The sequence below is a fragment of the Lineus longissimus genome, chromosome 5 (assembly GCF_910592395.1).
Source record: "Lineus longissimus chromosome 5, tnLinLong1.2, whole genome shotgun sequence".
Classification (NCBI taxonomy): domain Eukaryota; kingdom Metazoa; phylum Nemertea; class Pilidiophora; order Heteronemertea; family Lineidae; genus Lineus; species Lineus longissimus.
The window spans coordinates 22,346,407-22,369,081 of record NC_088312.1 but is presented as its reverse complement, the minus strand read 5'-3'; the positions used below and the strand labels follow the sequence as shown (position 1 = coordinate 22,369,081).

Here is a 22,675-nt window from a genome sequence, read left to right as displayed (position 1 = left end):
AGACAAAAACGCTCATATTCTTCGGACAATACTGAAAATGAAACTTTTATTTACAGCAAAAAACACAAAGTATTATTACAATGTCATACAGTACATGTATATGATATAATGAGGCATGTACAAATTAAAACTACATGGACTTGTGGAAGGTTAAGCTCTGGGAAACACATCCTGACATAATCAGTGGTTTTAAATATACTCCGCGTCTCCGCTGCCTGGAGCCCAGAAAATAGGTCAAATGGCGATGATATTTTTTGTGTCGAGTCATGTTGTCATAAGTTATCCTCACACCAAGTTTCAACTTTCTAGACTCAACAGTGAGCAAACATGCCCCTAATATTGACGGACGATGGACGGACGGACGGATGACGGACAAGACGTGACGACATAAGCTCACCCATGTGTGCTAAAAAATGTGTTCATTACCTCTAGAAACTTCCAGTAGAAGGAGCTAGATATTGAAGCTAAACATGTAAAAGTAGATTTTCCTAAAAATAACACTGATCTCTTGAAGTATATACATCAGTTGCAGATATTCTGCTATCTTGAGCATTTTCTTAGCAAAGCTGTCGGAACCTGGGTACTGATATTACCTTTCCCATCAGATGTAAAGAAAGTCCCACCACCAAATGCAGAGGATATCAGTCAGAATCTGTGGAGGTCAGTTCTTGAGACCAGCCACTTTGACCTCGCCTCTAGGTTGATGCAGCTTTTAGCAGTACAACCTTCAGCATGTGACAGCAAGTTAGTTTTAGGCGTGATGTCCCCATGCAAGTCTTTCTGACTGGGCAAAAGAAATACCAGTCCCAGGCCAAAAATGTAAAAGTACATACAAACTAAAGACTATACATGTAATAATTTCTTCTGAACAAATATACAATTCTAAAAAGTTGTTATCAGTCACATGCTTTAGATAAATGCTGAAAGTATCACAGTTATGACAGTTCATCAGCAGAAATATTTTACATGGGTCAAGATTTTTTTTCGTCCAATATATTAATAAAAATTAAACTGGTCATACTTCATGTAAATCTCCCATTGTAAATACAAGTAGCTGAGAAAATAATTTTTCTAAGAAACTGACCTCACTGTTACAATGAGGCAATTTATGACTAACGGGAGGAAACAACTTGTTTTATTCACCAGTGAAATTCTTCTAAGTGAGAGGCCTGAGCCCCTCTTTTTCTGAAAGTCTTGGTTGGGTCCTGATGTCCAGGGGAGGTGGCACTATTTACCAGAACCTGAAGTTTGAGCGCAAAGCAAGTTGAACTTTTGACAAATATTGGACACTTAATCTATTATGCACTCTCGAAATAATTCTCTGCTCTCACTTTATTGCTGCCATACTCCTTAATCATTCCTAAATATTACAAAATCTTAAATTTGGCGGTATCACAGTTTTTGCAGTTGCGTGGTCAATCATTTCACTAATTTAAAGCAGTATCGTGCATTCCAAACATTTTAAAACTAAAAATCAAGCAATACTGTAACAGCTCTAGGGTATAAAAACACACACAAAGAGAGTAACTGTATTAGCTGTACTCTTCTTCTCAGCATTTGATGTCTGCACTTAAAAATGTTCATATTTCTATTTCTGTGACGTCAAAGTACTTCAGATATGAAGTTCTGAAGAATCATACAGTCACATTGAACATTATATTTCTGATGTTTGGCAAAAAGCAAAGAATTCACACCAGTACATTTGACATAAAAATAAATATGCTTTTTGACCCTTACATATATCAACAGTTGAACAGGTGCAAAACCGTCTTGCCCACCTACGCTTCACCCAACGACCGCATGTTCAATTCCTAACTTTTTTAAAGATAGAAAATGGACAGAAAAAAGGCATCATAAACGTTTCAGACAGTCTGGGTCATCATCGGAACGTTGGCACATTGATTCATTTGCTGAGGAACGATAGGCATCTGTTCCATTCCATCCGGAGGCTGCAACATCATGTGACGTGTCATGTTCGTTTTTGAGAGCGATGCATGTGTCGTGCACGGCTTTCGTTTCTGCACTTGCATCTCTTTATCGACGATCGTCTGATTAACGGGAGAGCCCCATTCGTCAAAGGAAAAGTGGCTGGCATTTAGATCTGATTTCATTCGGCGCCTGAAACCGGAGTGAAGACTGGTCAGTATTCTCAGGAAACTGATTTGGAGAGGTTTTTTTAGAGAAAATTGCATAACAATGATGAAACTTGTTAATAATATGAGGCTTTTGACCCGCACAAAGGCAATATTGTGACAACCACTGAAATGAATTATGATAATTCAACGGTGCGTGCAAAGATGAGATAAGGACAAAAATGTAACAGTCTTTATGAAGTGAATTCGACGTAGTTATTGCTCTGATTGGTGGGATCGGTACTTTATTGACCAATAACATCTAGTCTTGCACTTGCAGCACACGATATGTAAATGAGACTCAAGGAAAGTGATACTGATAATGTTGTGTGTGGTGAGGATGTTCATAGTAGGCCATTGAACGTTTTGCTCATAACTCAATGACGATAGAGTAGGCCATTGAACGTTTTGCTCATAACTCAATGACGATAGAGTAAATGAGCATTCGAAAAACAGTATTTCGTTCTAAACAGCTTAAAACTTAGAAAATCTAGAGATGAAGTGATAACAAGCTATGCAACTAAAACATGACTTTTTATAACCAGCACAGGCAGCCTGTGATAAAATAGAGCAGGCAAGCTTACAAATACAAGCATAGATGTGACCCGCTCTACCAAAACTAGGCGCTTGTCGCATCTGAACTTGACAGGTTGATACGGACTTGTTGTTCATTTCCCTATTGTAGACCTTTTGTGAAATCTATTACAAACCGATTTGGTTACATTTCACCAAAGGTCTACAATAGGGAAATGAACAACAAGTCCGTATCAACCTGTCAAGTTCAGATGCGACAAGCGCCTAGTTTTGGTAGAGCGGGTCACAGATTAACTACTGTTCATATCGCTTTACAAACTCATCTAACTCCTTGACAGTGAGGGCAGTGCTTGACAGGACAATCACCAAACTAAATTGTACGGACAGGACATGTTCTAACTTGTGTACCTTTCCTCAAGTCAAGTGGACAAAAACGACCTTCTGTTTTGTCGATTTCTTATGAGAATGCTTTTGTTTATGATGGTAAGGAGAAGGCTTGACACAGGATGGATTGCCCATGTTTTCACTGGATGAAGGATGAATGGAAAGGAGTTAGTCTGTATACATGGCATTAATGTCAGTATTTTAAAATGATTGTAACCCAGTGCCTTAAATGGAAGGAATTAGGAATGAAAAGCTCTGGCTGCTTTAGAAGGCACTCTTGACTCAACTGAGCCTTTGATAAATGTTGGCCAGCATTAGAAGAATCACAACGCAAATTGGATGATATCAGCAAGCAACAGCAACAATTAAAATATCATATATCCAAATCGTATGATCAGGATTGAAACGTATACATAATGGAAACAAAATCTGAATGAAGAGTTAGTTTGGCATTGAAAGGTTATGACCCATGATGGATTTTGCGATGATGACATGTCATTTTTTAAGCAAACGAAAGTAATACCCATAATTTTTATTTTTCAATCACAGAATTTTCTGTTAACTTACCTCGATGGCAATGGGTCACTATCATATCAGACAAAGGCAAGAGGAAAGATGTGAGTGCGATATAGATTTCTACGATGTGCAAATGTGCGGCCATAATCCTTTAAAGGAGATCGTGTAGCTCAAGGACAAGCAGTGGAAAATCCTAACAAATGCAAGATCTTGAGAAATGCCCAACTTTTTATTCAGGAGATAAATGCCAGACATTGATCCAGTTGTGGGGTGTTAATAGCCAGCTGGTTAGGACAACAATAATGAGGACTTGTCTTTGTCCAGGCAATTATCAATGTTGCAATGGGAATATATTTCTATCTTTCTAAAATGTTCAGATTGAAGCCTGCCGGCAATATCATGAGTAGAAAGCTGGAAGCAGTCGGTTCTAGAGGTGCAGCTATTAGAACGTACCACATCTCAACATTCGGGTCAACCGTTTCCCTAGAAATTAATCAACATTAAACAATGTAATTGAATGCATATACCCTTGAAGTTCAATTCTATAGGCAGCAGTTCTGAAAGTATTTGTCACTGACCTTCTTGGGTGAAGCTACATTTGTATTTTCTTCATTAAAGAAACCTTTTTCATTTTTGGCATTAAGCATAGTTAGACTGTGACAACAACACAATTGCATCATGCCAGGAACCATCAATGGTGACAGTCCCCATAAGGCTAAAGAGTTGTTTCACGTGATGTTATCACCTGCCATGCTGGAAGGACAGACAAAAGAAAGCATGTCCATTAGTGACAGTGACAGCATTTGATTCAGTTAAGTCAGGCATGACAAATCATTGTTATGCCCCCCAACATGGCTGACCGTGAAACACTCTATTGTGGCCAGCTGGCACTAAAAACTATAGGAGCCGTTCAGTCATGGAGGATGAAAATGTCGATGATTTGAAAGCTGACAAAAAACAGATTAGCGGGTAGTGTAATAGCATCCCATCCAAAATTATGATATAAGTGGGTCAATGAAAGTCACATGCACACACTATGCAGAAAAGAGTGCATGGCTTATTCAGATTATGAACATTTTCACACAGGAGGGTTAAGTGAGGGATCATAAAATGAGGGCTGCACATAGACCTGTGAAAGATCAGGGAATGAGACATGGGTAGGATTAAACAAACATGAATGGATTTCAAGTAGAGGATTTAATTACATTGTAACCATATCGGTTCAGGCTCTGATCCCAGGGGATAACGCCGTCTCAAGCCCCAACCCCATTTCCCGAAATAATCTCTAAAACTGACTGCAAAATTTTGAAAAGTCTTTAGATTTGACAAGGAAGTTATGTAAAGTCCGTGTGCCAATGCAACAACAGTGTCTCACACAGAAGTGTGCAAGCTTAAAAACACTCTTTGAGGACTTTTGCCTCAAGACCTTGGTCTTGAAACATGTCTTCAAATCAACACCAGTAATGCCATACACACCTGCTAGCATGCCTCACGGGGCTCTCAATGTCTTTCAGTGGCATCGCTATCCACGTCTTGCATTCTGTTCCCTGCCTTCCGAGCGGTACAAGTGGCAGAGGTGGCAGACGCACTTGCTGGATGTCTCTATCTGAGTAGATGTTGCCTGTCTCGCATTGGAGGATGGTTCGGTCTTCCGCGCTGCGCGCACGCTCTTGTGACAATAACGGATCTTGCAGTCGTTTTGTGGCAACCTAAAACAGGAAAAAATCAATTTTAACTTTTTTATTCAAAACGGATTTGGAAATAGAAAAGAGTAAGCTGGCATTGGTGTTACCAGTAAGCACATCTGTACCGAAATAATGATGTGTTTTTAAGTAAACTTAGCTTCATACTGTCCAGCGGTTGTCTGCACCACCAATCAGGGTCCTGACATGTCTGATAGTGATACTGATTTCTATTTGCTCACCCTCAAATGATATGGCCTTGGGTACATGCTGAAGGGGAAGTACTCATCTGGGGGGAAGGTATCAAGGAAAACATGGCCCTGCAAAGGAAGAGCAATTATTGTTCACTCATACGGCATACATTAATACTTGGAATTTGCAGAGACGGGAGGCTACTTCAGTTTACACTTCTAATTCTACCCCTGTGTGGGATCTTTAACTTGCACTGGCAAAGACACTCAGGTGCAAGGGACCACAGCTTTAAGACTCACCCCACAGGCTCTTGAGTACTCAGAGGTCGTGTCATAGTCATATTCTTGATTTTTACCTTTTTATTTGTAAATTCTATAAATTCTTTATACAGTTGTCTTTTTCTCCGGGCCAGCGCTGTATACGCAGGACCGTCCATCTCCCCGAGGATGTGTTTTCTAATTGGCTCATGGACACGCTCATTCCACTTTTTGTGAAGGATCTCCTTTTTCCTCAGTTCTAAGCCATCTTTGTACAATAAGAGGTCGTCGATGTCCTGAAATGTACAGAGTGGCACGTTAGTAAGTCAAGTCTACGTTCCCAGACTTTGAACATTTCAAGGATTTAGTTCTCAATAAGTTTAGTCACTGATCGCAGTGACAAAAATCACTCATTTGTGACTCGCTCTACCAAAACTAGGCGCTTGTCGCATCTGAACTCGACAGGTTGATATGGACTTGTTGTTGTTCATTTCCCTATTGTAGACCTTTTGTGAAATCTATTACAAACTGATTTGGTCACATTTCACAAAAGGTCTACAATAGGGAAATGAACAACAAGTCCGTATCAACCTGTCAAGTTCAGATGCGACAAGCGCCTAGTTTTGGTAGAGCGGGTCACATTTGTGAAATGCTTGAGTGAAAACCAGGAAAAGAAAGCTGGAAACCATAGCCGGCCATCTTGAAACTGACCTTCACAAATGTGTCCTCCGTATCTAAGATGGACGTGTAGAGACCTTTAGTTGCTTTGGCTTCTACATCAGCTTTCTCCTGCAAGGACAGAATATGAAAACATATGACAGACAGGATCAACATGTTTAAGGATTAGCAAAAGTCCACTGTAAAATCTGTAATAGAAACAAAAACAGCCTTTTCATTAGAAAGCAAGTACAGGTATTGTCAAGGGCATGGAAAAGTCAAGTCGATGTGTTATGATATGGCCACTGTTTGTTTTCATACTGTTGTTACTATATATGCTTGTGGGAGTCATAGGCCTGGCGGTTTATTTGCTAACAAAACATTACTTTATTACCATAAGAATTCAGCTAGACCTCAGATTAACCAATGCAAACAGATAAGGAGATGTCACTCAGACATGATATATCCCCTCCCCCCCCCCCCCCCCCACAGGAAGATTCAGAAAAGACGATCAGTTTTTATAAATTCTGAGTTTGTCTTCCTAAATGTTCTGGCCAAGTTTAATCAGTACACAGCCAGGACTGGAGATCCAGTGCTTTATAGTAGGAAGCCCTGCAGCATGGAATCACCAAGTATGTCGAGTTTTACAAATATTGCCCCCGACTGTTTATACAGTTTTTATACCATTGGCAGTAAAAGGTTTTTGTTGGCTCAGTCGAGTATAGAAAAACAGTGGCCGGTCAATAATTGGATAAAATTATGATCGAGATTTTCTTTTGTTTTTAGCAATCAATTATATGGCAACTATAGATCACTTTGAATTAGGAACAACGTTTACAGAAAAGTGTCCACACTTTCCCTATTTTACAAATTTTCTGGTGGCTGGCTCTATTAATGAAGCATACAATCAAATAGGAAAGGTTTTCTTAGAAGATTAGAAAGGTTGCAATATTTTTTATGTGTGCTTTAGTACTAAGCTGAAGAGAGACTTTGAAATGACCCCCTAGTTCGCCACCACCGCAGGGCTCATTGGGAAACTGTACCAATACCATACTCACGGTAACTCTCATCAAATGATCACTGAAAGTCCGCACTGATTTGACATATTCTCTGTTCTGTGCTATTCTCTTACTATCCATGTTGAAACCGTGAGCTCTAACCACAGGAATTGTGAAAATCAGGTCTTAGGCCCTAACTAACTGTTCGTAAAGGAAAAACAAGGCAAACTAAAGCCCCTATCCAGAAAGTCCACTAATCTGATAAATATGGTTTGAAAACTTCAGAAGTGCAGAATAGCTAGATCTCAAAGTCACATCCAACCAAAAAACTTGCTCCCACCACAAGTGACAACTGGCACTGACTGCTGTACCCCAGAAGTCAATTCAATGACCATAAATATAATGATAAGGTGGAGGAATAGGTCCGATTGTATCCGACAGCTTGCTCCAACTGGCTATGCTCTCGATCGATTCCTCTAGAAAGTCAAGCCGACCAGTCCACAGGAATCAAGGTCTCACCGCACTGTTGCAATCAATATCGGCTAGTGCTAATGTCGTCTTTGTCATCTGATGTGGCAATCAATCAGTGAAAACAGTCGCTAATATATCGAATTAACACTATATTTATCTTCACGCAGCTTATATAATTTACAGTACTGATGGATTAGTTTGGTCACAGGCAAAAATTCAGAACACCAACATCAGGCTCATCAGTCATCTTGTGATCAGAAAATGTCTGCCATGTCCTCATCATTTCCTCTTATGACAGAATAAGACCATTTGAAAAGACGTTGACAGATCCGCAGCCTAAAAATATCTCTTCCGTGTTGTACATGTCCAAATGAGCCAATCTTAAAATATACATTCAACTTGAATTCGTTAGATAAAGACGTATCCTTTGCCGATGAGATGAAGACCAAAATCACTCAAAAACATATCCACGCACTGCAAGCCCTACAATATTGGTGTGGTGGGACAGGTCCCTATCTGTTCATGACACGAGAGCTTAGCTCCCATGGCTGCTAATCCAAAAGGGCCTCCAGCACTCAGCTCAACTGATGCACAGCTAATGTGAAACACAAATGAAGTCGAAATCGATTGTTATAATTCACTTGTAATCCAAGTTATTGATCAACTGACAAGAAAATATATTCAGCCCTTCGTCCCAAGGGAACATATTTGGCAAAATTTAGAGAGATTTTCTGCAATTATTTCATAAAGTAGTAGACAGATAAGATTAACAAAAGTTTTGCTTTTATTTGCTCAGACAGAGGCCAATACATGTGATCCTCCAAAGGCTTGGCCTTATTTGTTGGAGAAGATCAGAGAAATTCCAAGTCTTTCTCAATTCACACTGACTGCTACACCGTGTTTAAAGTTTGAGGGGTTGACATTTAGGAATGGAAGTCGCTTCTTCCACAACACTCGTACATCCTGTCATTTCAACCAAGGACATGGCCCCACAGAGGTACCACTTAAAATTCAAAAGCATGGATCTAGGAGCGAAATATAGCATATCTGACAGAGCTCAGTAAGTATCTGAGGGAGTTAGCCTTGTGCAAAATTCACCTTATTACCAACACACAAACTTTCCCTCAGGCTTGGCTGTCATTTAATTAGTTATTCTGAGCCGGTTAACGTGACAAGCTTTCCTCATTTAGCCTTCCCGTATAATTGATTAATTCATCAATTATCTATCCAAGTCAGTGAGACCATATCCCACTGAGACAGCGTTAATGAAAGCGGACTTTATTGCCAATAATTTCCATAATGCTCAATAACCATGCAATATTACTGCTGATTAAAAAGCTTTCACTGCAGGAATGGCACAGACTGTGCCATTGTAAGAGCAAAGCAATGTTCAGAGACACAAACATCAACTGTTAGGTGAAGCCGAGGCACTGCTTTTTCTTAAAATGAAGGCAGAATTTATCAAAGGGAAATGTCCCAAAAGTGTGCTTGGCTTTTTCAACTGCACTGACACTTAGTTTTTTTTCAAATATCGATTCATAATGAGTTTATAACATTGCAGTCATGTGCTAGTTGAAAGCGGCGTAACTTTTAATCATCATCATCATCATCATTACCGGCGTTGTAACCCTATTGGATTTTTGCCGGAGGTATGGAGTCCACTATAGGTTACTGTCCACCTATGTGGGATATTTTACTTGCCCTGGCAAAGACACTCGGGTACAAGGGACCACGGCTTTTAGTCTCATCCGACAGACCCTCAACTATTTCATACGTTTTTAATGTACGTGTTGTGAAGAGATAGGAATTTTAGTTCCATGAAAGCCACGCCGGTTCATCCGGAAATACAATCCTGGGTTCTCCACGGGATCGAACCCGGGCCCTATTGCGTGGTGGCCAGAAGTGTTAACCACGAGGCTATGGATTTGAGTTATTTCAAACCGAGCTATATCTTCATTAATCTTGAAGCCATGTGTCATGAATAAAACTGCCCAGCGAGACAGCCATATCTATGTGGTATGAAGTCACAAGGTTTGTCAGAATTGATGAATCAGATCAGAATCGATGGAGTCTTGTGAAAAGAGACATTGAAGTTGAAGAGCTGCAAGTGAAATGTCATGAGACATTGTATGAAGACGGACAAATTTGTATTTTATCCATCTCAGACTTACCTGATAAAACCTTGCCCTCGCTGCCCAGATTGGTGGCAACTCACACTTTTCCTGATTGTGGAGAAACCGAACCACAGACCCTGACTTTACCATACTCATGATTTTGTCATTTACGATCGTCCGGAACTTCAGCTCACAAATTCGGATTTCACCAAGTGTAGATTTTCTTATTTATTCTTTTATCTGTTATGTTATTCAATGTTAAAGATGACCAACAACATTCCCAGCAGACTTTATTTTCACCACTGTAACTGTTGTTCATAATCTACACTCTCATAAATCACACTGAAAATAATCAACTCGATACTGACTGTCTATAGAGACACACAAAAAATTCAATCTGTCAGTTAACATTTATCATTATCACTATCAGGTTGTTGGGTGGAAAATTTCCAAGTTAGTAATTCCTTGATTGAATGAAGATGATATTGATAGGAATGTATGAGATGACAGACAATTATCTAGTCCTTTAATGCCATGAATGTGATGAAATGCTATCCAATCCTGAGAAAATGACCCGTTCCCTAGGGGCACCAAAGTCTTTCGGCATTCTCGAACAAAGCACCAAACTACAACATATTTTAACTGTACTTACTTAGCACTACAAAACCCAGTCAACAGACCTATTGTATCGTAGAGCATAAAATAATTCTCAGCTGTTTAATGGTTTACTGTAATAGTTTGTAGATATATTTCACAGGTGTATTACTTTAACCGGCTTAGGTATATTAGAACAGAATCATAAACAAAGCTTAAGTAGCTCCCTGGAGACCAAGGCTTTGTATACTTTATGAAATTCAACTCAGGTTTTAATACGACCCTGTAGGCGAGACAATATGTAATTTGATATAGCCGCGCAGAAGTAATTTAAACTATGGCAAGGGAATTACCAAGATCGTATCTACATTAATTTTGTAAGACACTGAGAACAAGTTTTCCAGACAAAAGGGAAAACTGGTCTATGAGTTTGAAATTACTGGCTTCGGTAATGAAACCTGAACTTGATGTCATAATCTTCATATTCTCATTGATTTCAGACCATGTGATCTTTAAAACCAATAATCATACAAGGGCCTTCCAACTTCTCTTAGACCCGGCCAACTGCTGATGGCCTCTGTTGTAGCAATAATGCTAATGTTATTGGGTATCAACATCCCACTAGGTGGCAGTCGGCACTGTGGCTGTCACTATGATGGTTTTGTCAAGTGATGTAAGCAACTCGTACTAAGTGATGTAAACATAAATAAAATTGGCTTCTTTTAACAAGGGCTCTGACATTCCCTTGAATATTTTTAGAGGGAAAATGTCCCCCTGTCCCCCCTCAACTGCCACCAAGAACAAAATATGTTTCCACGTACCTGTACATTCTTTACATTTCTTTGACTCAACCAGTCTTGAAATCTGATTGAATGACCAATGAGAGTCTGTGGATCTACCCCTCCATAATGTCTGCTGTCTGCACTCAGGGATCTGTAGGAGGAAGTGGCAGTTGACCAGGGTCGTCTTGTTCCAGACCTCTTACCAAAGCTTCTTGTCTGGAAAAGTTACAAAGAAACTGTTCAATACTCAATAAAAATGTCATTTTAATTTTATCATCCAACCTTTTCTTAAGTTTTAGATGCTTGCACTGGAGTAAAGAGATGTAAGAGACGAGGCGAGTCAAGCCGACTATACGAGAATGTAGAAGGGCGAAAGATGTAGGCCTGCACGCTATTGGCAGCTCGTCGACGACGTTGACGTTATGGCGCCTGCATGGTCAGTGCACTAAACTATAGATCCATGCACTTGATTGGGACCAACGTTTACGAAAACGTCGCGTCTCGTCACGTTACACTACAGTAATGTAAAATGCATGGTGACGTGACAACGGCCAACACGACGTTACGTAAACATTGTTCCCAATCAAGTGCATGAATCTATAGTGACTAAGGCTAAAAATGTCTCATAAAAGTATGTAGGCCTAATAATACGACAGCCAAAATAAAGTAAAAATCAGATTCAGACAAAACTGACGTCAAGTCATTTCACTGTCGCACAATGTCAATGGGAATCCCGAGATTCTCACAAGTCGAGTGGAGATAGGCCTACTGGACTGGAGTCGAGATCCGGTATGATTGGCCTGGGTTGCCGTGATTAGATTTGTAAATTTAAATGACGATGTAATTGTAAAGTATAATGTCCGAGTGCGGAGCCCCAATTTGATGGCAATACATGGGCATGGGAAGCACACACATCACACACGTGTGTCAGATTGCGTTGCTGTGCATTGACTGTCAGCCATGCAATGGCCAATGAGTGCATGGAGTGTAGTGTGTGTGTTGACTGTTGTCTTTTTTTGATTCGTTGGCTCATTTTGGACAGCTCACCACTTTCGGGGGTTGAAAATCAAGGTCATCTTCTGCTGCAAGGGGATTACTGCCCATTTCATCGGTTTGGAACACTTTGATTGAATCAACTGGGGTCTTGTCACCCGCAGATGATGCCATTTTCAGTGATAAATTTGGGGAATTTCTTTTTTTTCTATTAAAAACTTCTAACTCTTTTGACAAGCCGCCATGTTGAAAACAATGTCTGACGTCACGTATCCAAGCAAATAAAATCCCTCCTAAAATGGTAGAAGTCGAAAGAATATAAATATTTTTCCAATAAACATCTTAATAAAGAAATATATGTTTAGTTGAGTAAATTTTTGAGGTGTTACTCAGTTGTTTTTTAGTATAAATTGGAATTTATAGACACTAAAATTGAGAGTATTTTGTGAAGCCAGAGTCTATGGTTTCACTTCCGGGTCACCAGGTCACTGTGAGCAAGCACTTGTTTTGAAAAAGATATCTAAATAAAAACACTGTAATTACACCTTTTGTCACGTTTGATTACAAAAACTTCAATCGCATAGGGTTGTTTAGGTTACAATGTCACTGGAGGTGTATCCAGAGAAATAAAAAAGCCACTAAAACTTGAAAAATCTGAACTGAAAAACATGAAAACTGAGACTGCGTGCAAATTTTGTTGTAGGCCTATGTAGCCTATGCATGCAGTGAATGTGCTGTTACAGTGAATGCAGTGTGAGATGTGATAGAAGTATCACACCAAGGGGAATTTTGTGATATGGCATGATTATCTGATGCTGACAATCACAATGGTAGGCAGGATATGTCATTGCCCTGCAGATCAATCTTATATACGACACTAACTTGACTAAGAACCTCGGTCCCGGATATGCCGATGTGCGATGGTACGGTTTGCGCATAACTCATTAATTAAACAATCAGAAAACACTAACAGAGCCAGCAAATGACGTAAATCATGCATCCCTAAGCAGGTGCGCAACGTCATTTGCTGGCTCTGTTGGCTGATTGGCGTTATGTGTAAACCATATTATCGTCATATCCGGGGCTGAAGTTCTCAAGTGTTCTATTCAGTCAGTGCATGGGCCATGAAGCCTGTCGTCAGTTGACTCAACAACTGCATTTCACATTCAAAAACGAAACCTTGTGATGAACTAACAATATGGGCTTGTCATGTGATACTCGATATTTTGTGTGCACCCGGATCAATCTCATGAGATGTCATCAACTCTTTCTATTTACTGTCACAACACTAAAGACTAGGAGTGTTGGTGAGACTCACAGCTGTGGGCTACTTGAGTTACAAGTCTCTATAGATGTACATTTTAGCTTTATTTTGCAGTACTGGTATCTCCAAACAATGAGTTCAAGATCACTATAGAGTTACAGCCTTCACACACTTCCACAAACATTTCTGCAGATCAAGACAGACAATCAGGTAAGTTTGTTGACCCTTAGGCCAGGTAGAAATGAAAGAAGTAACTTTGAATGGGTGTTGTTAGCATTAATCATGACAGAAAACTTTAATTCTCATTTTAAATATGGATAGCGAAGATGACGTCACTGCAGCTGCTGCCCTCTATTTCCCCATCGCTGAATTACAGGCAATGTCGGACAAACATGCGGTTTCGTAATGGATTCAGGCTTTCTAACTAGGGCAGTTAGATTCAATCTGGCACATGTCCGAGTGTTGGAAATACTACATAATTGTTCTGAAGATTTCTCTCTCTGACTCTATGGTATCATTCATGCTAAAAAAAATGCAGGGTCAAAGATAATTGACTTTGAAATAAGCTCAAATGCGTAGAAATAAGTGTCGATGTCCGACTGTCACGTGACTAAAACGTCATCAATATCTTATGCAAATGACCTTGTGAGCTATAAATAGTAACTTCGCGGGATGCTATAGGATAGCATTTCATTTCAGTGAAATTCGAATTACAGTCTGACTGGTGATATTGTTTTCAAATAACATGTCGATTAATCATTACTTGATTACTTTTATGGGCGTGCAATAAATGAGAGCATAGATAAGTTTACTTTAAACTGTTTAATAGCTAGGTAACCATGAGATCTAATTAGGCCCATCAATGAGCAAACAGTGCATGGCAGGAACTCATCCAATAACTGTTTTCAGATTCGGTAGAGTGGCTTTCACACTCTCCAAAACTGAGTCACAAGAGAAGGTCTTTGTCTCTGGAGAGTCCTTAGTTAAGCTGTGTACATTGATTGGTCAAGGGAGATTTTGACACATGAATTTACACTCTCCAACCCTATGATGTCCCCAAATTCGTCTGATCTGAGGAATCAGTCCCCATCTCTGGAGAGTTACTGAGTAAACTCGGTCAATCTACTTAGGGACCATACCAATGCCTAATCACACAAACCTCTTTCAGAGCTTGGCCTAATCAGTCATGGTTTTGTATGTGCTTTACAAGTATTACTTCCTAAAGTATACACTAACAACCCTGATTATGAATTGTTGCCACTAATTTGTAGAATGGTTAGGCTCGGGTGATTATTGAAACATATAAAAGAAAAAAATCTTAAAGCATTTGTCATGCATTTGTGAGTACATATATTGTTGCCAACAGCTCTAGACCTTTATACATTAATTTGGAAGTTTATGCATTGGATTAAGTTTTTAGCAAGTTTTTATACCATAAGTATAACAAATTGAAAATGTAATGTCGTATTTGTGATTTTGAGAATTTACTTGATGGTGTTTTTCACAGTTTAGAATCATTCAACGGGGCACCTGCTCATGTGACAAACAGGCGGTCAGTTATACACAGATTTCTACCAGTCAGCATTCTTGGTTATATTCATTTGACGGACATAGGACCTGGATATACATCTTGAACTTCATCATTTCTTCTCATCATGTTTTATTTGTAATGGTACAAAGCATCGCTGTTGTTGGACACTTTTGATTGAAAGTATTATTTCACTGATTCCTGCATGGTCTTGGTGCATGTGACATCTGGCCTCTCTCGTCCACTGTGTGGCTTTTAGTGTGGTGCTGCAGGGCTCGATTTCAGCTGCTGCCTCGGCTGCCATGGCATTCAGTGCTATCTCCAATCTCCTTTCATATTTCCCAACACACAGAGACAAAAATGGCACTTAGAAAGGTGCCCTTAGAGTCAAGATCTGTCTCAAAATCATCAAATGAAACGGCGCATAAGAGTGCAATTTGTCGGTGAGGAGATTTTTACCTGACATTTCCTTTGCTTAGTAACGGCAATTAACAACACACCTTACAATCCATATCTGTATTGGCTAGATATCGATGACTTAAAACGTTTGGTCATTTGTCTTCATTAGTTTAAGATTTCAGTATGGCAGGCATCTATATTTTGCATTCATTTATGCATTGGTTTTATTCCATGCGACTTGAGGTTATTCTGTGAGGTTCATTTGGGATGGAAATTGTGTAAAATCCTATTCTTATTCAGTTTGTTTAAGGCTTGCTGCTGTGGTGATGGGATAATAGGTTTTGGAATTAATAGGTTTGGTCAGAACCACTTGTTGATTGAGGTGGTGCATCTGAGGAGTAAACCATCTCTAATTTGCGTAGGATTTTGGGACAAAAACGTTCATTCAAATGCAAGACAATCTGAGGATTATTTTGGATTATCATGTCCATTCCATCTTTTATAACAGGATTAGTCAAGATAATAGAAACAAGTAATAAATCGCTACAAGATATCTTGATATCAATGGAGTGGGCTACTTGACCTCTGGATAGTAGTATGTGACTTGATATCGTATTTCTACGCTTGATTGGTAATAGACTGTACTTTCTGTCACTTCTCAAGTGGATGTTGGTAGAATATTGTCACAATCAGTATGGCGGACTTAATGTTTGAGAAAAATCCCTACTTCAAGGTTCATGGAGTTCCAGTAAGTATGCAAAAAAGTGTGTAAATAATTGCTCTAAATAAATATTGTGGCTTTACGATTGCAGCAATTTTGTGACCCACCCTATCATGCAACCTTTTTCACCCGCTCCACGAAGGATCTTGGCAAACGGACAGAATATGGGTGTGTTGCAAACCTCACTCATTGTATTTCAAGGTTCTCCACTGCACTAAGAGATTGCAACAAATAATTTTTATCTTCCTGCTTTTCGAATAAGTGGGGAGATATTGTATTCCCGCTTGTCGTTAGTGTGTCAGTCCATATGTCCGTCGGTCCAAAAGTGATATCTCCTCCTAGACCGTTCAACGAACCAAACTGAAACTTTGTGCACAACACCTTTAAAATTTTGATTCGTCGTCTCACCTCTTGCCACCAGGGGGCGATAGTGTTCACTTGTTATAATTATCAAAGGTTGCTGCATCAATGCAACAAACCTCTCTCGTTTGCGAGCCTCTTAACGCAAGTGGATGCAATGGACCATAGCAAGAATTAAACTTTTTCAAAATTTTTTTATCTTTGAATTATTTTGCATTTCCCCATCTGTGGCTGATTTACTGTACTTGTTGAACAGTTATCCTGTGTAAACTCTGGGTCAGCTTGTCATGAAACAATCGGTTTCAAAACACTTTCTCCATAAATCAAAATACTGCACAAAAGATACCCTAGCAAAGTCATTAGATAGGCTTTATGCGTGTTATGACTGTCAACTTTATGTTATTCTACAAAAACCTTTAACTTGTACCATAATAGCACTCGGTAAATCTATGAAATGAAAGTCTTTTGACAGTTTTCGATAGAAAACACATTGGTGTGATACAAATGAAAATAGCTCACCACAATGCACCTTGGAGATACAAGTCTTACTTTCATTGACTTGAGACATAAATGGCAATGTCTTTGGTATTGTCACCGATTTGACAAATCTTACTTTGACATGTTTGATAGAGTGCACTAGATAGCATAGATAGTCAATCATAGGCTAGACTAGGCCTACATGCTATCTTGATCAGTTAAGTGCAGCGTAAGGCCGGGGAAGGGTTTTACATCCTGGATTTCATCTTCGTCTAAGCCATTTTAATGAAGTCTTCCCAAAATTCGATTAAAATTTGATTCATTCATGCGTGGAAATTTGGATAAACTTGACAACCGGTTTAAAATCCATACTCGTTCAAGCTGGGAAATCTGGAAAAACTTTACAATTGGATTGTAGAAGCGATGTCTGGTAGTACACTCATCAAAGAAAGTTAAGGACCACTTTTTATTTTTAACATATTTTTTTTACAGCACATATTAAGGACCAGAAAATGCCAAAATATGAATGTCCTGTATGACCTCCAAGACTCAGTAATCAATTTCACATGTTGTTTGTTCCAGTTGTTGCATAACTTCTTTCTAAACTTGTCACAACCTGAAAATGGGTGTTTTTAGTGTGTCAGTTGACCACATAAAGTGGTACAAAAGTCCATGCAAGTGCTTTTCCCTACATTTCCCACCAAGCTCAGGCAGCATTCTGACAAAAGAGATGCCTAGATGCCACTTGAGTGAAGTAGAGGTTGCACGAGCCATAGGGATGCTGGAAGCTGGCTTCAGTCAGCGACGAGTAGCTGAGATGATGGGTGTGTCTCACAGTGTCATCAGTCGTGCTAACCAACGACACCGGGAGACAGGGCGATACTCAGAGAGACCCCGTACTGGCCGCCCATCAGCAACAACTGCGAGGGATGACCGCTACTTAGTGACTCTTTGTCGTCGCAACCGCTTCAGTAGTGCTCGCAGACTCAATAACCAATTCACTGCTGCAACTGGGGTGACTGTTTCAAATCAAACCATCCGTAACCGACTTCACAGAGCCGACATCCATACCAGGAGGCCACTGCAATGCATCCCATTAACCCCTGCTCACAGAAGAATCCGTCTCAATTGGGCTCGTGATCATGTGGGATGGACCCACCAGCAATGGCGCCGTGTTCTGTTCTCAGATGAGAGCAGATTCAGCCTGGACCACAATGATGGCGTTTTAGAGCCTGGAGACAACAGGGAGAGAGATTTGCAGATGCCTGCATCGCTGAACATGACCGCCATGGTGGAGGCAGCATCATGGTGTGGGGCGAAATCAGCTACGGTCAACGCACTCCCCTCTATGTGGTCCCGGGGGGAGCAATTACAGGTGTGAGGTACAGAGATGAAATCGTGGAACCTTTTGTGGTTCCGTTCGCAGAAAACGCTGGGGAAAATTTCATTTTCATGGACGATAACGCCCGTCCCCACACATCGAGGGTGGTGACACTGTACCTGGCGGATCATGGAATTGAGCGTATGGACTGGCCAGCGAAATCCCCGGACTTGAATCCGATAGAACATGTTTGGGACATGATGGGAAGGAGTATTGGAGCGCTTGAGGTACAGCCAAATGGGTTGCAGCAGCTTGGTGTGGCCTTGGAGGCTGCATGGGATGCAATTGATGTCAGGGATGTTAATCGCCTGATAAACTCAATGAGACAGCGGTGTCAGGCTGTTATTGCAGCAGGGGGAGGCCATACTCGCTACTGACCATGCTGACATTGATGACAAGACAGTTAGGCTAAAATTGTGAAAAAGTTGACCCACCAAAACACCCATTTTCAGGTTGTGACAAGTTTAGAAAGAAATTATGCAACAACTGGAACAAACCACATGCGAAATTGATAACTGTGTCTTGGAGGTCATACAGGACATTCATATTTAGGCATTTTCTGGTCCTTAATATGTGCTGTAAAAAAAATATGTTAAAAGTAAAAAGTGGTCCTTAACTTTCTTTGATGAGTGTACTTTAGGACCGGATTATGTCTGATTTCTGTGAAATCTGGACATTTTGGGATAAAAGTTAACTAATTCTGACATCAACGTGGTGTTTATGGTGGCTTGATTCGCCTTCCTGGAGTATTCTTTTGGTGAAGGAAGTAAAGCTACAATTATTTTTGTATCAATTATTCAAAGTGATTCGGGCTCTTTGCTAATAACATCACCATTGATTTTATTACCAATAATACTAACTGCTACATTCTGTTTCTTGTAACAAGTTTCTAGATCTGTGACAGAATCGGTCCTGACAAAATTTGAGTAAATCACGAGATCAAAGAACACCCTGATTCTCAAATCACGAATTTTTAAGGGGTAACCATATGAAAGGATTACTCAGGAGTGCTAAGTTAAGTTAATGGTTTTCAATTTAAAATGGATACGATTATCAAGTGATTACAAAATTTCTGTAACTGTTCGACGATGCTGAGGAATGCAGCAGTGGCTGGGTCTGACTGGCTTGAGGCGCGATCGTGATTATTATAAATTAGCAGACTTGTGATCTGTGATTGCAAACACAGTGACAACAAAAGTTCTGTGGATGACAATTTCCAAATTATCGCCTGATGGAGAGTTTTAATCCGACAAGCACTTTGTGATATGTGATTGGATAAATATTGCTGGGTTTTCGCGTCATTTACATGAAAGTTTTCTCAATATGGCATTAGATGATTCGTTGAAATCGACTTTGATAAAGAATCGTCAAGAAAGGGCGTTGTTACAGTACGTCGACTATTCAGATAAAGTCCCTGTAAGTATTGGAAATGCCATCAGACGAATGCTGTTTTGAAATGTTCTTGTTAATAATTTCCACCAAATCTCAGTGTGGACAAAAGGAATCTTGGTTCACCCATGCTGATTTGTTGTCGCTGTGCGCCATCCGAAACCTTCCTTCAAGGTGTGAACCAATTGAGATACCAGCAACGATTGATTAAAATGGGTTTACATCATATTTGAGGATGACGCAATCGCAGTGAAGTGACTGACCAAAGGTAACATGCATTGATGCGTTGTGCATTTGTGTTGAAACCGTTGATGATTGGATTAGGACTGGACACCAAAAACCAAGACCATGACACCCCTCTTATGTCGTATTAAAAAGTTATTTCTTTTTACAGCTGTCAATGAAGGACCATGCAGTTTGTCACAGAGAATAGACGTTTATCAAACATTCTGCCCAATCTTGAGATTGAGAGATCAAGAGATTGAGTACAAGAGATCGATCCAGCAGGATTTCACCTGATATGTTCATGGCTTTCTCATTCCAGGATTCTGTGAAGATGAACCAACTACAGAATCTCATTCACGACACCTTGATCTCCACCGATCATGTTCAGAGTTGTGCCATCGTCAACAGGGCAGATGCCTCAGTCAAAGCGAGTTCAGTCGGATTCAGTGTAAGTCTGATCTCTACCGATCATGTTCAGAGTTGTGCCGTACCATAGTCCGCAGTGCTGATGCATGGTCAAAACTGTGTATCACTCAAAGTGTATCTATACCCACCTCCATCTGCTGTTATACTGATAAGGATGGCGGCTAGTTTGGATATTGCAGGACAGACCCCTTCTTGATTTCAGCCAGACCATTTCACTTCTGATACTAGCAATACACACCAGTTTGTTGAACTGGACTTCCTGATATTTTCAGTTATTCAGTGACCAGGTGATTGCCCTCATCGAGGCGTTCAAATCCCCATCACAGACGAGAGAGGAGGGAATCTACTTCAATGACAAACAATATAAGTGCGTCAGAGCTGACAAATTCTCAATATATGCCAAAGATGTAAGTGATAAAACTATTTCGTCTTTAGTGCTTCTGCCAGGACTAAAAAAAGCAGGGTATGCTCTCCTTTGAGTGAAAAGGGAGGGAGCAGTTTTGGCCAAAAAGACCATATCAATATCAATAGCTCAAACCCCAAATACTAAGACCTACATGTCTAGATCAGCGACCACAATATTAGTGTACGAGAGAATTTATTAAAAAGTGAATGGTGGTGTGACACCACCTCCATTCTTTAATATCTGTAATTTGACGTTTTGTTCCAGGGGAACAAAGGTCTGGTCGTCATCAAAACTGCCACATTATTACTGGTCGCCACCTACTCCGAAGTAATGAAGCCAAGCATATGTGTGGAGGCAGTGGAAAAGTTAGGTACGCTTTAGGAGGCTCCACGATTTCTTGGAAACTTAAGTAAACTTGTTTGTTGTCCTTGATGCATTAAACTTGTTTATTGATGTACTTGGGCTTTATTCAAGTAAGATACTGGTAAATGTTTGTTATGGTGTACCGCAGTGGTACAGGGCATTTGTATTGCAGTGCTCAAAGTATCATCTCTATCATGGACACTATAGTGAAACTGTCCTCGCCCCAACACTGACTACTGTTCTTGTATTGGAGTGGAACATGGTTTTCTACATGTCCCTTGAGACAGTTGTTAACGCAATCTTTTCCTCTCTTTTTCAGCTGAATATTTCCGAGAAAAAGGCAAATAAACGATGAAGAGTTGCTGTTGATCTGTTTCAAGTTTGGCAATGTACTCCGATTGAAGATGGCTTGTAGTCTGAGGCACAAGATTTGTTTCTCCATGAGCTCTCGTCTGTTACTTGTAGTGGCCTACCTAGGCTGCTTCTGAGGCTGATTCATTATGGACTATGACTATGGGTTGGTGTCTTGGGAGCCTTGAGGATATACAGGGAAACTGTGTCCAGTAACGACAGCCCATATTGCATGCCTGGAGAACTGTTAAACAGCGTAGTGGAACCCTATTCCAGGGAGTCCGAAGATTTGCAAAGAGGCTTGTGAATGGACCTGATGCATAATGTTTTTCACTGCTGGGGCACTTGGACTTTGTAGTCATTGCACTGTGTAAAGATGTTAGTCTGTGATAGATGTTTTTACAGTTACATGAAATGTGATGGGTCTTTTTGGGACCAACTCAAATAAAGAGGGTAGAAATTGGTTATCATTTTGAAAGGGGCAGAATACTCATTTTATATTAATGTGAACTGTAATCTTTTAAACTGATGTCTTTTGGTATTTATCTACCGGTACTAGTTTTATGTCTGTAAAGCGATCAAAATATGACATGTATCCATATTTGATGTGACTATTTGAATGGAGGAGCTAGTATCAGATCTGTCTACTGTTAAGCTCTACTACATGAGTTTCAAAGTGCTTGACCTGATGAGCCCACCTTTTCTCATGGCCTTTACATAACTTCTCAGATGCCTCAGATGACTTATCACCTTACCATGCAGATGCTGGTGGACGCTGTTGTTTTGGATGCACAATATTTCAGTACTATTTGTATCAATGTGTCGATCTGTTGTTTGTCTTTGTATTTTTCTAAATTATTAGAATATATTTTACTTTAAAAAAATACGTTTTATGTTTTGAATGAGGATCAGGCTTTGTCTTTAGCTTGAAGAACTGGACTTCCTCTTGCATGGCTGTGCTGCTCTTGAGTCATCACCTGTCCTTGTTACACGGATGGGGGACAGCCACCTTGATCCCCCCTCCACTCCCTGTGAAAATTCAAGGGGGTCAGGGTAGGTACGTGGAGTTGGGGATACAT

The 22,675-nt window shown here is 40.1% G+C and overlaps 2 protein-coding genes across 5 annotated transcripts; one reads left to right on the top strand and one right to left on the bottom strand.

Annotated features, from left to right (window-relative positions):
* On the bottom strand, window positions 1-12,543 carry LOC135487935 (protein FAM228B-like). Of its 3 annotated transcripts, XM_064772230.1 has the most exons (9): window positions 12,361-12,543; window positions 11,353-11,529; window positions 6,409-6,486; window positions 5,796-5,993; window positions 5,491-5,568; window positions 5,043-5,275; window positions 4,020-4,049; window positions 3,618-3,635; window positions 1-2,118 (listed from the first exon to the last, which is right to left on the bottom strand). In XM_064772230.1, the coding sequence occupies exons 1-9, from the start codon at window positions 12,478-12,480 to the stop codon at window positions 1,863-1,865; spliced, it is 1,188 nt and encodes a 395-aa protein (XP_064628300.1). In that variant the 5' UTR covers window positions 12,481-12,543; the 3' UTR covers window positions 1-1,862. The 3 variants fall into 3 exon arrangements, with proteins under 3 accessions (XP_064628300.1, XP_064628301.1, XP_064628302.1); XM_064772231.1 differs by lacking the exon at window positions 3,618-3,635; XM_064772232.1 differs by lacking the exons at window positions 3,618-3,635; window positions 4,020-4,049.
* Window positions 12,544-15,955: 3,412 nt separating this feature from the next.
* On the top strand, window positions 15,956-22,474 carry LOC135487953 (profilin-4-like). Of its 2 annotated transcripts, XM_064772261.1 has the most exons (6): window positions 17,090-17,485; window positions 19,323-19,852; window positions 20,370-20,498; window positions 20,749-20,883; window positions 21,147-21,252; window positions 21,565-22,474. In XM_064772261.1, exons 2-6 carry the CDS (start codon window positions 19,760-19,762, stop codon window positions 21,591-21,593), a joined length of 492 nt encoding a protein of 163 aa, XP_064628331.1. In that variant the 5' UTR covers window positions 17,090-17,485; window positions 19,323-19,759; the 3' UTR covers window positions 21,594-22,474. The 2 variants fall into 2 exon arrangements, with proteins under 2 accessions (XP_064628332.1, XP_064628331.1); XM_064772262.1 differs by lacking the exons at window positions 17,090-17,485; window positions 19,323-19,852 and adding an exon at window positions 15,956-16,245.
* Window positions 22,475-22,675: the final 201 nt, after the last annotated feature.

Bases quoted from the DNA above. Each gene is read 5' to 3' on its own strand.
- LOC135487953 (XM_064772261.1), top strand. From the start codon at position 19,760: ATGGCATTAGATGATTCGTTGAAATCGACTTTGATAAAGAATCGTCAA. The intron at 20,499-20,748 runs GTAAGTCTGATC...TGATATTTTCAG, and splicing joins CGAGTTCAGTCGGATTCAGT to TTATTCAGTGACCAGGTGAT. The intron at 21,253-21,564 runs GTACGCTTTAGG...TCTCTTTTTCAG, and splicing joins GGAGGCAGTGGAAAAGTTAG to CTGAATATTTCCGAGAAAAA.
- LOC135487935 (XM_064772230.1), bottom strand. From the start codon at position 12,480: ATGGCATCATCTGCGGGTGACAAGACCCCAGTTGATTCAATCAAAGTG. The intron at 5,994-6,408 runs GTCAGTTTCAAG...TGTACATTTCAG, and splicing joins CGGAGGACACATTTGTGAAG to GACATCGACGACCTCTTATT. The intron at 5,276-5,490 runs GTGAGCAAATAG...TTCCTGTTTTAG, and splicing joins CAAGGCCATATCATTTGAGG to GTTGCCACAAAACGACTGCA.